This window comes from Triturus cristatus, chromosome 9 (genome assembly GCF_964204655.1).
Source record: "Triturus cristatus chromosome 9, aTriCri1.1, whole genome shotgun sequence".
NCBI lineage: Eukaryota > Metazoa > Chordata > Amphibia > Caudata > Salamandridae > Triturus > Triturus cristatus.
The window spans coordinates 105,301,866-105,317,804 of record NC_140592.1 but is presented as its reverse complement, the minus strand read 5'-3'; the positions used below and the strand labels follow the sequence as shown (position 1 = coordinate 105,317,804).

The 15,939-nt window shown below is 47.6% G+C and overlaps 1 protein-coding gene across 1 annotated transcript in view; it reads left to right on the top strand.

Annotated features, from left to right (window-relative positions):
- The first annotated feature begins 913 nt into the window (after positions 1-913).
- EDEM1 (ER degradation enhancing alpha-mannosidase like protein 1) overlaps positions 914-15,939 on the top strand; it is a 99,049-nt gene continuing 84,023 nt past the window's right edge. Inside the window, exon 1 of the mRNA XM_085624504.1 lies at positions 914-1,438. Within this exon, the coding sequence (XP_085480630.1) occupies positions 1,086-1,438 (353 nt within the window). The 5' untranslated portion in view covers positions 914-1,085. The remainder of the gene's footprint in view (positions 1,439-15,939) is intronic.

The following is a 15,939-nucleotide window of genomic DNA, read 5'->3' as shown; positions in this document are numbered from 1 at the left end:
TTAGATGCGGCTTGTCTAAAGAAAGGGGCGCGGCCTCCAAGAATGTGAAAGCGCCACATGGGCGCTTGTAATTTGCAATGCAATAGGTCTCGCATTTGCAAGAGTTTGAGCTATTACATTGCCAATAGCTCAAACTCTTGTAAACGTGACTCGAGAAGGCCCTAAATTGCAATAGGTCTAGCATTTGCGAGAGTTTGAGCTATTATTATTATTGTAAATGACAATGCCTTTTATTTGTTTTAAAACCCAAAGTATAAATGAAAAGAATTATCATTTACAATGCCAATAGCTCAAACTCGCGTGAATGCGAGACCTATTGCATTGCAAAGGCTTGTTCTTCAAACGAAGTACTGACTACTTAGCACGTTTGAATTGGCTGAAACACTCTTTTCGATAATATTGTGCCACGACGATTAACACAGCTGTCAAACCAGGTCGAGTGACGACAGAAATTAAAGTTCCAGGGCCAATCACAATAGGGAACGTCGACACACTTCTGACCAATTGCCTGAAGACTGGTAGTACAGTCTATTTACGGAGAGTGAGAGACGCCTCAAGGTAAAGGAAGATCGAAAATTATGCAATTAATTCAAAGGGAGGCTTGAAACGCACTGTTTCTCGAAACCAAATCGACAGTGGCTGGTGTACTTTGTGCAATTACTAAATACGCGGCGGCCATCTTTGAATTATTACATTAGTAGTTCTCCATGTTTGAGTCGGTTTGGTACCGCTGGTACTGTGCTTGTATAATCATCTTTTCTATGACAGGACATCAATATTAAGAGATGGCTGGGATCTTTCTGGTTACCTTTCATAATCTCACGTTGACTGCAAACTTCCCTGTCACAAAGAACGGGGAGGTTCACAGTTTCAAGTTATTGTCCTATGTTTATGTCCATGCCGATGCCTCGCCTACCGCGGAAGTGTTGTAATTGTTAAAAGTGCAGAGCCCCTGTGTTGACGTTTAGTGTCTTACTTGAAGCGTAGACAGCTGTTGCCTCTGAGTTTTAGTCTGCGCTTTGCCGCTTATCTTCTCCCTCTGCGGTGACAGGCGCTATGCGAAGCTGGGGCCCTAGATTTGCACCATGCCATGGCGCTCTGTAGTACTGGCGCTGCTGCTTCTGCGGCTCGGGCTGCACTGGTTGCTATGCCTGGGCATTGGGCAGTGGTGGGGTGCCTGGGCTGGACTGCCCATCTCCCCCGCCGTTCCACGGCTCCCTGCTTGTTCTCCGCCCTCATACGGACGCTACCTTTTACCCCTCGGGGACGAGTATGGGCGGCGGTACAGCACCTTCCCGCCGGGACTGCGGCATCGGATGCGAGAACAAGCCCGTGGCATGTTCAGCTTCGGCTATGACAATTATATGCAGCATGGCTTCCCACAGGACGAGCTCAACCCGGTGCTGTGCGGGGGACGTGGCCCTGACACCGAGAACCCGTAAGTGTTCGAGGGGGGCTGATGCTGGGTGACGACATGCATACTAGGTGTATGCTCATATCGTCCAGGTTACTGTAAAGTCTGTGTCACACCGTTTTGCGTTTTGGACACCATTCTTGTGACCAAATCGCCAATTAGATTGTAGCAGTTTTCGTTTAAATCTATATTTTTGATGTGGCTAAGTTAATCCTTGCATGTGTATTGCGGTTTTCGACTGTCCTCAGCATTTTTTTTTCTCTGGCTTCCCAAAAGACATTGTTGATTTTAGAAATTGACGTTTGGAAGTGCTCACATTAACTATTGTTCTACCTTACTTGACGTTCTCTGAAGCTGGAATACAGATGACCGTGTTTTCCTTTTCTGCAGAAAAAAACATAAGAATGACAAAAAACAAATTGCAGAATGTTTATTCATCGTACATTTTACTGTAGTGGACATCCCCCCCCGAAATTCTCATGTTCTAACATTTTAGGGTGTAGGTGTTGTGAACCACCTAACCTTAAGTAAAATTCATAAGCGGGATTGCCCTTTGAGGGGGATTTATTCCGCTGAATGACATGGAAGCTCCAACAGAATGTCTATGCACAAGTAGTTATTCCCTCATCCAGCAATAAAAATGTACTCAAAGATTCATTCTCAGTTGTGGCAAACAGGTTTGCATTAATTATATATGTACAATGTTTTCCTGGTACATAGATAATATTTTGTTAAACCGTACACTCTTTCCAAGTGCTTAATTTGAGCCAGTGGTTTCTGGCGCTCGTCACCGGCACTTGGGGGTATTCATTACGATGGCGGAAGGACCGCCACCCGTGCGGTGGCGGGCCTTCTGCCATCGGACTGCGATTTTTCCCCTCCGCGCCACATTACGATGGCGAAGGGATCCAGACTGCGACTGTGGTGGATGTAAAGACCGTCCGCCACCATACTGCTACAGGCAATCGTTACGATTGCCTGGCGGAGCGGTCTGCATCCATAAAATGGTGGCGGTGCCTAGCAAGCACTGTCTTCAGCCAGTCTTTACGTGGCGGGTAAACCGCTATTGAAAGGCTGGCGGGGATTGGTTTTGGGGGTCCGTTGCAGGCCCCCCTTGTGTCTTGGGCTGGTGTTTGTGCACTTGGGTGGTAACCATGGTACCCCCTTACATTTCACTGCACCACATGGCAGGCACCGTGTGGTGCCTGCCACGTGGTGCAGTGAAATGCACAACATGCATTTTGAACATCGCGGTTGTAAAGTGCAAAATGCAACTGCCATGGTGGCGGTTGCATCCTAATTGGGTGTGCGGGACCGCTGCATGTATTGCAGACGGTCCCGGTCACCACCACGATGACGGACGGACTCCAGTCCGTCTGCCATCGTAATCGGCACCTTAGTTGTGAATATCAGCACTTATGACAGTTTGCCACATTACCACATGGTGGCACTGTTTGTGTAATTTAGATATGAGCAGAACAACGGCTGTTTATTCATTCAATATACATTAAAAACTAATATTTCCTGCCTCCTAAGACATTCTTTTAGCTTTGAGGGCCTGGAATAGTCTGAATTATCACACTTGTAAGAGTGCTATGGCTAAAAGCTTGTGTAGGCATGGTCGTTGGCACAGCTGGCGGGGGCAATGGGTGGTTAAAGCTGCAGTGGCCCCCTGACAAGGCCCCTGGGGCATATTTAATACAAATTAAGCTCTGCAGCTGCAACCTTGAGAGAGTTACTTGGAAATGCCAGAAGGGGAGCATCATGTCTCGCACTCTAGTCTTCCCATCCCATGATTGTTGAGATTGCCACAGTTGCCTTGACGCAGCAGTGTGAGGAAATGTCTGAACAGGTAATCTTGGTGGGTGGGTTTCCCTAAAATCCATCAAGATTCCATTAGTATATTGATGGTTTGTAGGGTAAATCAGTGAGAAGGGGTACTCGTAGGTTTGACTGACTCATAGATTAGTTTATGTTCAGAAGAAATAGCGAGAAGGCAAGTGAGGAAGATGTTTAAATGGTTGAGATTTTGAAAGCTGTATGAGGAACATGTAAAGTTACAGTTTTTTTAACCTTGATAAAGAAAATGTTGTGAAGTTATGTGCAGTGAGGAAGGAGTCAGAGCATGTGTTCTTTACTGGAGGGATCTTCTTGGCTGTCAAACTCCGTTTGGGGGGGCCACTGGGCAAGCTAGGGCTTTTGGGCCTCAGCCCAGTGAGGACGCTGGTTGTTTGCCTCTTTTCAGGGTGTGTCCTGCTATGGCTCTGGTAACTGGGCCAACTACAACCCATTCCGCTCTTGACTCTCAGAGTACTGATGACGAGTCAGTCTTCTCAAGGAAGTTGTGTGGGTGCTGGAGTGCAGAGCTCAGCAGTCGAATAACAGTTCAGTAAAGTGGATGTCCTGGCCAGTGCTTCTCCTTCAAGAAAAGACCATACTCTATTACACACTAGTGCTTAATAGTGCACACTAGTTGCAGTAAAACATAAGACCAGCTTCCCCCCTCCACGTACCTGGGACTGGTCCTCTGACCAGTCTCGGTCCTTTCAGACTCTGCCTTTGTGCCTTGGGGCCCCACCTTGCTCCTTCTGCAACCTCCTTTCTCCTCTCCCTTTCACTGTTCTCTTTCTTACGCTCTCAGCTCTCACTATAGTTTCCATACTTGTGCTCTACTTTTCTTGTTTCTCCACACTGCTGTCGCATTGCTTTTCCACACTTGTGCTCGTTTTTTTTGTGCTCCATCTGCTAGTTTTTTAACACTTGTGCTCTACGTTCCTTGTTTTTCCACACTTGTCTGTCCCGTTGGGCCTATGTGCACCTTTCTCTTGTCGCCTCAGTCTCCTTTTGTGCCGCTTCTCTCCTCCTCTCTTGCCATGCTGACTCCTTCAGGCCCCTCAGCCGCCTACACCCCTGCCTCATCCATTACCCGCTCTCCTTAATCATCTGTCTTTCTTCTTCCTGCTCACTGCTGCCCCTGCTCTCCTCCAACCTCTCCAGACCTACTTAATAGTGGCTGTGGCACGTCCACGCCAATGGCAAGCCCATCTGTGCCTGTCCATGCCTGAACTGCGCCCAGCGCCACGACCCCATGTCCGTTCAGTTCCTCATGCTACACAGCAGTTGCCATCTGTTGTCTCAACTCAGAACACTCTACAGCCCATTTCTGCTGCACCGCTCCACACCGCATGGTACAACCTTTCCTGCTTACACTGCTGATTCACTTGCAGTGGCCCTCCTACACACCCCTGTACTCGTATGCCCACCTAGACCAGCACCCTACAACACGCCTCACTTGGCTCTTAGCTGACACTTGTGTGCATGCTGCTCAACGCCTCCTCTCTCAGCAAACACTCCATCAAAATTTGGGACAGCGCTCCAGACCTTTCTCTTCATGACAGAATTCTGGCTGCACCCATTGTCCTCCCCCATCATTGCTGTGCCTACCCCAGCAGGATACAAAATTGCATGCCAAAACAGTCTTCACAAACTGGTAGGTGAACTTGCAAGTATCTCAGACACTATCAAATGCTCCACAACCATAGACGCGGACACCCCCTTCATGGAACACCTGCAATTCAGCCTCCAAACAAATGGCAACTACACCCCAAAAAAGATACCCTAACATACAGACCACCAGGACCACAACCAAAATTCAGCAACCTCATCTCAGACTTCATCGCTGCCCTCACCATCAACTACCAGGACTTCATACTACTAGTCAACTTTTAATTTCCACTTAGACGACTCCACCAATTTCCTACTCCACTGACTTTTTTGAAAGCCTGAACAACATCAGAGTTTTGGAATTAGTCACCGACCATACACATTCGCAGGATACACCCTAGATCCTGTCTAACCTCTGGCAACAACATTAAATACAATGCGCCTCACTTGGCCTGACCACTCTATCGTACACTTACAAATTTCCACACCGCAAGCCAAAGTGCCCACCAGCTTCATCCTGCCCAGCCAAAACTGTAACAAAATAACAAGCTGACTGGCACAATACCCTTGAAACTGACCAACCCAATACTACCGATAACCTTGGCAAGGATATCAGTAACTTCAACCAGTGGATCAAGACCTGGGCAGACTCGCTCTCACACATCAACATTGATAAACATTACAGAACCAACAGACAGGCCACCTAGTACACAGATAAGCTCTGGGACTCCAAAAGATACTGCAAGCAGCTGGAAAGAAAATAGAGATCCAACCATGAAGCCGACGCCAGATCTACCTACAAGGCTGCACTTGGGCGCTACCACCTTCTCCTGAGAGCTAGCAAGAGAAGATCCCTTACTGAATGGTTTGAGGGCAGCTCCAACAACTACACAGAGATCTTCTCTATCAACCAGGAGTTCACCACCCCAGAGCCCACAGCCAGCTCCATCACTCCTTTTTAGGAACTCTTCAACAACCTTTCCAACTTCTTTCATAGCAAATTCGAAAAGATCTGCAGTAACTTTGAACAGAAACTCAACACCAAGGACATCGCCAACCTGCCCACCACAAGCCAAGGCACTCTCCTAACCAACTGGAAACGCTGAGGAAGATACCACTGCAGTCATGAAAACTGTCCACTCTGGGTCCCCAAAAAACCCTTGCTCTCATCGCATTTACAACATGAAAGGACCACTGATCAGCTGACCACTCACCCACATCAACTCCTTCATCACATCTGGTACCTTTCCTGTAGACTGGAAACCCGCAGCAGTCACGGCCCTCCTCCAAAATACCTTCAGCCGACCCCCAGCTAAATGAACAACTTCGATCTGATCTCCCTGCTGTGGTACCCAGCCGAAGTGATAGAGAAGACAATCAACCAACAACTCACCAGCCACTTTGAACTGCACTACCTACTCCACCATAGCCAGTCCTGGTTTTTGAAGGGAACATAGCAAGGAGACAGCCTCATTGTTGCCACAGATGAGATCCGCACCATAATGGACTGTGGAGAAACAGCAGTCTTTATATCGCTTGACCTCAGCTGATTTCTATACTTTATCACACTCCAGCCTCATCAGAAGAGTGCACAACAAAGGCATCCAAGGTCTGGCCCTCAACTGGATATGCTCCTTCCTCACCCGAATAACAGTCAGACTTCCACCCTAGACATCAGAACCCAAAAACTTGTTCCCATCGGGTTCATCACTCAGGCCAACTCCGTTCAACACTTACATGACACCAATCACCAATGTCATCTGAGCACTCGGCATCTCCAACATTTCTCAGGCCAATGGCACCCAACTCATCTTATGAATGTCTGACAAGTCCGTAGTGTAGAAAACAGGAGAGCAAGGAATAGGTAAGGGGGTGCGTCCTCTTTCTCCCCCCCCCCCCCCCCTCCCCCCAATATAACATATAGAAACAACGTGTACCCCGTGTACGTCGGCGGGATCCTGTCAAGAACTGAACAGGTTGGAATGGTGGGAGGACATCCTTGAAGAATGTGTGACTATAGGAGGCTCCCCCTTGCAGGATCAGTCTGATCCTTTTTTAACTTGGCTGATATTTCAACCATTAAGTGGGTCCGTAAGTACGGTTCTTCCACTGCATACACAGCACACCTTAGCGTGTGTGCTGATATTTCACTCACTTGGCTACCTCCATTTTAGAAATGGGATTTCTGGTTGGCTAGGGTTTGCACCTAAGCTAGGCAGAAACCACCACTCTAGTCAGGGCAAGGGAGTTGCACGCTGACAATGACCCCTGCTCACCCCCTTGGTAGCTTGGCACGAGCAGTCGGGTTTATCCCAGAGGCAATGTGTAAAGCGTTTGCACAACACACACACACACAGCAGCAACACACTAGACACACCACGCAAGGTTATATAAAAATAGCCTTTGTATTATCCAAAACACATTAGATCATAACCACACATGTACACTGTGCCAACCGGCACCAGGTAGTAATTTACAGGGGATTATATACATGACCGGGCCAATTAGGCCACTGTCAGTACCATCACAAAGCACACATAGCAAATGTAAAACACCACCAGTAACTACTGGCAAAATACTGTACTCTGCATTAGCAACATAAACGCATTATGTCTGCATCGCATTAGACATAAAACACCTTATGCATAAATCACATTTAGGAGTGCACCGTAGTAACACTCCCCAGGTGCACCCTTCGCATAAACACATTATGCAATCCTTTAGGGCCTTGCGCCTTCCTAGTACATTCCAGGTACCAACCATGACCCCTGGCCAACTGGCCTTCCTGGGGCTCAAAATGCCATCAGTCCAAAATGTCAGGGCCCTAAACGTAGGGCCTTTCACTGGCCCTCTGGCTGCCTTGCAACAAAAGCCATGCATGTCATGCACTGGGGGCAGAGAGGTGCATTTCACCCCTTCCTTCTCAAGAACAGAAAATTCCCCCGTGTTGTAGCTGCCCCCTCTCTCGTGGTGCAGCTGGAGACACCACAGCACTGGCACTAAGTGTGCCGTAAGAGCCCCCGTTACCGGGCTCCTCCTGGTGCCCTCGACCGGCACAGAAAATGCCCCCAAAGGGAAATTAGCACTGACACTACCCGTGCCTCCAGAGCACCAACACTGCTCTGCTTAGCCCCCACGCAGGTGGGCTCTCCTTTGCTTCCTCCTTCGTTTGAAAGGGTAGTCGGTGGTCAGCAGCGAGGAGCCCATGAGGCTCTGGTCCCCCTGTTGGGTGCTCTGTGAGCCTGCGAGGCTCCAACGGCAATCTGGTGGCTGCGCTCACTCTCCTTCCACGCGGGGCTATCCTTGGCTTCGGGACACTTTCCCTTCTGCCGGCAGCTCTGCCCACAATCGGGCGCTCACCGCATGGCTTCCTCTATGGTTGTGGAAGAGCCCGCAAAACCCCATCTCAGTTTCAGGAGTTCTGCCCACAGTCTGGCACGGTGCCTGACTTCCGATTTCACGCTCCTTTCTCTGGGCAAATGCGGGGTGGGCTCCCGCTCCTCTTCACAGCATGGGGGATCCCCACGCCAGAGTTCCCTCGGAGCGCAACACTGCTGGGCACACAACAGCGGGGTGAGCTCCCGCTTCCCTACTGCAGACACTGCAATGCGTGGGTAGGCTCCTGCTTCCTGGAAGCACGGGGGAATCCCCACGCCGAGATTCCCTCCACATGTCACAGCCTCGTGCTGCAGGCCACCCACGCTTCCTGGAATAAAGATATAGCACTCACGAGGCGCTAAGCCCCCAAAAGTTTCAGGGCAAAGGCTGGGCCCTGGCAGACCAGTTCACAGGGCCCTCCAGCAGGAGGCAGTCCCTCATGGTGGTTCTTCCTGGGGCCCAGCAGCAGCAAGTCCCCAAATCACATGGAAGCACAGCCTACATGGGGTCACAGCCCCAATATTTATACAGCATTTCTTCTTTGTTCTGCCTTGGCACAGGGCTTGGGGGGGGGGGGGAAACCAGTCTCAACTGGTTCTGGGGGGTATTGGAGCCTTCTGTTTACTGTGCTCCTCTTCCCACCTTTGTTAGGTGGAGGCTCGGTCATCAGACACCACAGGGGGCAAAGCCAGCATTCACCCAGGCAGGCACAGACCTATTCAGTGTCAGGGACTACTCCTTCCACAACTCCAAATGCAGATCTGCCCATTCAGCCTAGCGCAGACTCACCCTGCCCTCCCTGGAGCTACACACCTCACCAGCCCCTGTCACTCCAGAGCCAGACATGCAATACACATCAGGCAGGCAGACACATAGCACAAAGAAATGCCAACTTCTAGAAGTGAAATTTCTAAAATAGTGATAATAAATCTGCGCACACCATTACGCAGCATTTATTATTACTATTCCAAACAAACCAAACTTGACCACGCTGCTCCTCTCATATCAGAAATTACCACTGAAACGCTTATCAGGGAATCCCCAATGCATTCCTATGAGAGGGCGGCCTCGCAGCAGTGAGAAACCAAAATGGCTGTTTGTCACTACCAGGACATGTCACGCACTTAAGTTACATGTCCTACCTTTTACCTACAATGCACCCTGCCCATAGGGCTAGCTAGGGCCTATCTTAGGAGTGACTGACATGCAGTAAAATGGGGGTCCCAGACGTGGCACACACTTTAGGTTGCACGTTACAGCGGCAGTAACACTGCGCGCACAGGCCCTGCACCAACACCATGCCAGAAAAAAGACTTTGAGGAGGGCAAAAAGTTCAGGGATGACCCTGCAAAAAGGGCCAAGTCCAACACTCCACTTTTGTAGCCACCTCACCATTTTTCGCACCAGCTTTGGTCCTGAAGAAAGCCTTACGATTATCCGAAAAGGCTGAAACTTTTTGACCTACACCTAAGGGATATTGAAGACTCATTTTTAATCTTCGCCATATCTCTGCCTTAGATTTTAATCATGTCCTAAGACCCTACAAATATTTTTTTTTTTCGGTTGGGCACTTCTTAGAGACAATTTCAACCTCGCCACCCGCTGAGTACACACCTCCACGAACAACAAAATCCGCTCCGCTGTAGTCAGGCATTGAAGCACAGCTGGGTTGCATTCGGCAGCCCAGCTGGGAACCCAATGATGAAGCATGCCACCAACTATGTTGGTGGGTGAGGGTTCTTTTTATAAATCCATTGGATGTGTGTACTTTGTTACATCATACTGAGTCAATACAAGTTAAAATACTTGTGGGTTCTTCCACCTTGTTTCTATTTATCTGACAAGTCCACCACCGCCAGAATACTCTTCACTGAATGTATGATCAATGTAGTAGAGTGGATGAAAACAAACTGCCTGAAACTTAACTCCAACAAGGCGAAAGTATTGATCTTAAGACAGGAACTCCCCCTTTGACTCCAGCTGGTGGCATTCAGAGCTTTGTGCCACACCAACCAGCCATGGAAGAAACCTGGAAATCATCTTTGATGAACAACTCATCATGGCAGCACAGGTACATGCAGTGAGCTCTTCTAGCTTCCATATACTCTGCAAGCTTTAAAAAACCTTCATCACAAGCAGACTAGACTAAGGCAGTGCACTTTACGCCAGAATTTCTAACCTCTACGACTTCAGACCATCCATAACGCTGCAGCAATACTCATCCTAAACCTCCCATGTTGCACCCACATCACCCCACACCTCAGTGAGCTCCATTAGCTGTCTATCCACAAATGTGTTAATTCAAACTCCTCACCCACATATAAGTACAGCACAACATAGGACCAGCATACCTTAATAGCTACCTTCACTTCCAGAAACCTGTGCTCTGACGCACTCGTGCACGCACCCCTGTATCCTGAGATTGGGAGGTCTTGCATTCTCTCACATCACACCCAAAACCTGTAATGACCTCCCTATACACATTCGGCCCTCCCCCTCGCTTCTTGAATTTCGCAAGAAGCTGAAGCCCTGGCTCATCAACTAACTGCCCGTGCTCAACTCACTCACCACTGTCTCAGACCCACACCTATACACCTGCTTCAGCGCTTGGATACCCTCCGGGTGATACACCGTGCTTTATAGATCCAGCTAACATAGCATAAGATTTATGATACAAGAGATTTTCAGGCAAGTGTAGATTACATCGCCTCCAGAAACTACTTTTGCACTAGGTTTCTCAGTTATTACCTGCTCCAGGGCGATTCTCTGTATCTTCAGGGGTGCCCCCCCTGCCCATTACCTCGGCATACCCATGCACTTGGTTGAGTGGCAGTGCACCTCCAGGTATTCCTCAGTCTCTTCCACTTCGGTTGTGGACTGTGCTCAAGGGCACACATACCCTTGCTTCTCAGGGGCAGGGAGGAGCCATTCCGATTTGGTGTGTACCTGACTCGGTAATTGGGGAATGCCTTTGACCTCTGGGTCTTGGTAACATGCCCACAAGAGGGCCTGCTGGTCCTGGGACATAGACCCTGACAGGGCCTTGCAACACTGGGGCATTACTACCCCACATGGGCTGATCATGAATTCACAGTATCCGACTGAATATGACTTTGGCAGTTGTAGCTCCACACAGGTGGAGTACTGAGCAGATACAGTGTTAAACAGATCTGATACAAATTCAGCTGCTGCAGACCTACACGGAGCAATTTATGGATATATGCAGTACCACCTAGCCTGGTGCATCTTCAGCAGCTTTGCAGGAGTATAATTGGGCAATGGTAGGGGTGTGAGTGTCTGGCATCGCTGGAAGAATTATATGGGCCCTTGAAGCCCGGGTCTTCCCAGATCTCCCCAGATCTCTCTCCAGTAACATGCTCTTATGGGGTCCCACAACCATCAGGGATGCACTGTTTCTCCTCCTTCCGGTACAGTCACACTTCCTGCGGGGTAGGCAGTCTCCTACCCTATTTTAGTAAGCACGTTTCTAGGCTCTACTGGACAGGCACATAGCTTCTCCAGCAAAAGATCCAAGCTTAATGTGTAATGTGGGAGACTAGCTGTCAGACATATACTAGCCCTGATTGCACTGTAGCTCTTCGAGTACTTGGCAGAGAACTTCATTTCCAGGCCCTAGAGGACTAAGATTTGGAAAAACTAGTGGATTCTCACTTCTCCGCACAACTTGCGGATTGGTTTCGCTGTCTGAAACTGTAGATTATTTTTGAGTAGTTCTTTTCAAGTATCCTTCTCCAGACACTTCTTTAGACACATCCTTTGTGTAGAGTATTGCCTCTGATCACAGGGTAGTCACCGGCCTGGAGCTCCCACAACAGAGACAAAAAGAGCTGTGAAGTTTCTCCACCTGATTGTCATCAGCCAAACTGAAAGAGTAATCGAAAAAGACAAAACGCCAGGACTTACATTAAGAGTTCCTCCTCTTTCACAACAGAATCGGGAATTTCACACCTCACCCCTACCATCCACCAAACGGCAGCATATAGGAAGACTAATTAGCAGTTCTTTGCTAACCAAAAGGCCTCAAAGATTAACTAAAGAAACCCTGTCTAGTTTCCCCACACTTCAGTGTCTAGGCCTTCTCTCTCCCGCTTCAGAAATGTGAGCATTCGCTTACACTATCTATGAGCACAACGTTCACCTCTATCTTGTGCAAAGACTAGGCTAGGGGTATCTAAAATGGATCCTACTGGCCGCCATTACTCAGGCCCACTCACACGCTGTGCAGGCTACACACATAAGCCTGCTTAAGACGCACTGTCGAAGTTAGTTCAAAGAACTGGATAAGTGCATAAAAGCAGAACTTACATTAGTCTGCCTGCAAGTCTCCATTCGAGTGACTCAGATTAAAAACGTTTGGCCACACTAATAATTTGTAAACCAAGATATGTTGCCACCAACATTCTATGTACTAAACCCATTGATGGGGACAAAAGTCAACTGTCATGGGCTGAATGCACTCTTGATGCACCCCTCCCGGTCACAGGACATGCCCAGGATCTACTCATCTAGGCCTCTGCACATATGCTAGATTAGTGCGATGCCAGGGTCAAAAAGTCAGGATATCAGATGCATGCAGTCGGCACTCAGCGCGACAACCATGAAGGGACATTTGTTTTCCAACAAAGGGGTCATCCACTGTAGAGAAAAATACCAGCCTTTTACCCAGTCTAGAATCTCTAGCAGTTGCCAACAATGGGTATCTTAGAATGTTTCCTTTTATTGATCATGACTGGGGTTGAAATATATTAGGACATCAATCACTGTACGGTCTTTTTAAGATATTATGTTTTTTTGCAGTGTGGCATGGAATAAATCGGTCTGGTAGTACAAAAATGAGCCTTGTCAAGAGTTGAACACAGAGGGTAAAAATCAAACGTTTTGTTGGCGTTGATGATCTTACCACCTGTAGATTTGGTTACACATTTAAGGACATCGATGACATATCTGTCATCCTGGAGCTGAAGTCTAATGAAGGTGATGGACAAAATGCTTGAATTAATCTGAGCCACTGGTGATTGCTTGGGCTCCATTCCAGTCCATCATTTTAACCTCCGTCTTAAGGGAGACCAGGATATGCTTGTTCATAGTCAATTCAGAACAGTTCAGCCCAAACAGCCAGGTCAGTTCCATTCCAGACTGACATACATACAGCATCATCCTTGTTTCAATCTACTTGGCCTCTTCAGCCAGGAATCGTCTTCCCTTTAGCACAGTGGGGACGGGCCATAGCTGCATATTTCCTGCACTGGTGAAAGGGGGGGGGGGGTTTCTACTGCAACAAACATGAAGGTGATGGAAAATATGCTTAAATTAATCTCTGGCACAGGACATCGCTCAGGGCAGCATTCCAGTCCATTTTTGTTTACCCGCTGCATTACACTATGGACCGAAACAAAACTTGCCATAGGCAAATAAGTCTGACTTCTCCTGTACAACAGTTCTCCAGCAGTTACTAGTAGAGCGAACATTAATTCAAGCATTCCCCCATCACCGTTTTGCTTTCCTCGCTAAAGCATAGAATAGTCTTGATCTGGTTCTGCTGCTGTGCCACCACCCTCACTCAAGATTTACCGGGCGTTTACGAGTGTGAGTGGACTCAGCTACTGCTCGAGTCCAATATAATGAAACTATGGACAAATCGTAATTTGAATCTGTACAGTACAGCCTGGGATCTGAAACTTCAAGGTTTACCAAAGTATCAGGGAAAGCATTCCTTTGCAGAGATCCTTGGACTGCAATGTGCTATCCACTTGCTGGATTTGCATTATGCCTTAAACTATAGCACTCTTACAACATTACTTTGTCCTTCTCTTCTCACTAATCTATGTTTGCTCAGAATTGCTACAGTTTTAACACAATTGTATTTGGACCTATTTGCTGCATTAAACCTGGCTGTTGATTTTACTTTTGCCATTCGAGATATCATGCTGCCTCCTATGGAAGAATTGTTAAATGCTGAGTGCTTATTTAAGAAATATTGAGATCTTAAGGAGTTTCCTGAATTTTTTTTTTCCCTCCCTCCTGTGTTGAAAGGTAAACAAGCTATTGGCTTTGGCGATGTTTTGCAGCCATGTTTTACATCAGTGCATATGCTTTGTGGTGTAGCTAAAACTAATTTAAAAAGCACCTTGATGCAGCCAGGGCTAAAGCACTTTTTCTTTTTAGTGAATTAGTACTGGATGCATGATGGTTCTTTTTAGATCTTGCCTAGGTAGCACATGCTATGTCTTCAAGACATGTAGCATTCTGTCTGTGGGCCTTAAACTCGCCCAGCACTTTCCATTTGTTCTTTCGTCTGTCTTCAGAAATTCCTTTGCTTTCGTTGGTCACTAGCATACATTTGTCCCGCCTTTGGGCTGTTTTGTTCCACCCTGGAGACGGCCCCTGCTATATGAATTCTTTCATGATTGCCCATATGGTCTGCTTCAGTGCACTACTTTGTCTTTCAGCTCCCTCCTCGCTGCTGTTCCCAGTTCACTTAATCGCCGTTCCTACTACCCCACCTCCTGCCCCTCGCAGCTGCTCTTCACTCCCTCTTCTGGGCTGCAGCTGCCTCCTACTCCCTACGCCCCCCGTCCCCATTGACACTTTTATGTCGTAGTGACGAGGAAGCAGGAAATTTTGTTTTTACCAACTCCATTCCCTTTACAGGTGTGCCTTTCTTAAATTTAATGTAAAAAAATGTTTTTAATATGCACACCTCTGCTTGTTACTTTTTGCTTAAGAACAGTGTGGTGCCTGCCGCACTTCATCTTGAATCATGGCAGCTGTGTGACTGACTTTCAGCAGCCATTTCTGATTGAGACTGCGGTAAATAAATTTAGAACTGAAAGCAAACATTAATGAGCTTGTATATAAATCAACATTACAAAGTGATTCATTTATCATTAGATTCGCAATACTTATATAATCATTAGAACGTTCTGTTTTACTTGTGTGGCATATAAAAAGAGTCTCTATTGAGCGCATGCTCATTTGCTTCCGATTTTCAACCTGGTCAAGGGATTTTCTGTTGTATGTGCATGTTTGTGCGGGATAATGGTGGTGAGCCGAGTTACTTTGTTTACCTAGTGTTAGTGAAGGGGCCGATCCAAGTTTAATGCGGCGTGACCGTAATGGCATCTTTTTTTTTTTTTTCTTTTCAGCCCCCTTCTCCCTGCGCCCCCCCGCCTGCCACTGCGTTTGCACAAGTTGGGGCCATCCAGGGTCCCACTGCTATTTCACTGGGTGAAAGTGAACTTTGGTGCAGGTTAGCTGCAAAACGACATCTTCATCTCTCCCTGCAGCCTGCATGTTCAGTCAGCCTGTGGCCACCCATCTCCTTAATTTACTTTTTTGCCCCCGATTACTTAATTAAATACTAATAATTTAGTGTGTTTCCACCATTACATCACATTATAATAAACATCTGGCTACAATGTGAATGCAGCCCATTATGAAAAGAGAGGACCGGGTGGTTGACTTTGTGACATGGATTTTATCATTATTATATCATAAACTACTCTGGGTGCGGTGAGACGGCTGACTCACTCCATTGCAGTCTCTGAAGACAAGCGACCAGACGCCCTGTGCATAGGAACAGCTCTACCTATGTTTTTCTTTCACTACACCCTGTCGCCTGCTAACTCTCTCTCTGTCTCACCCTTCACCCTCCCTCTCTACCCATTTCGCCGTTATCACAT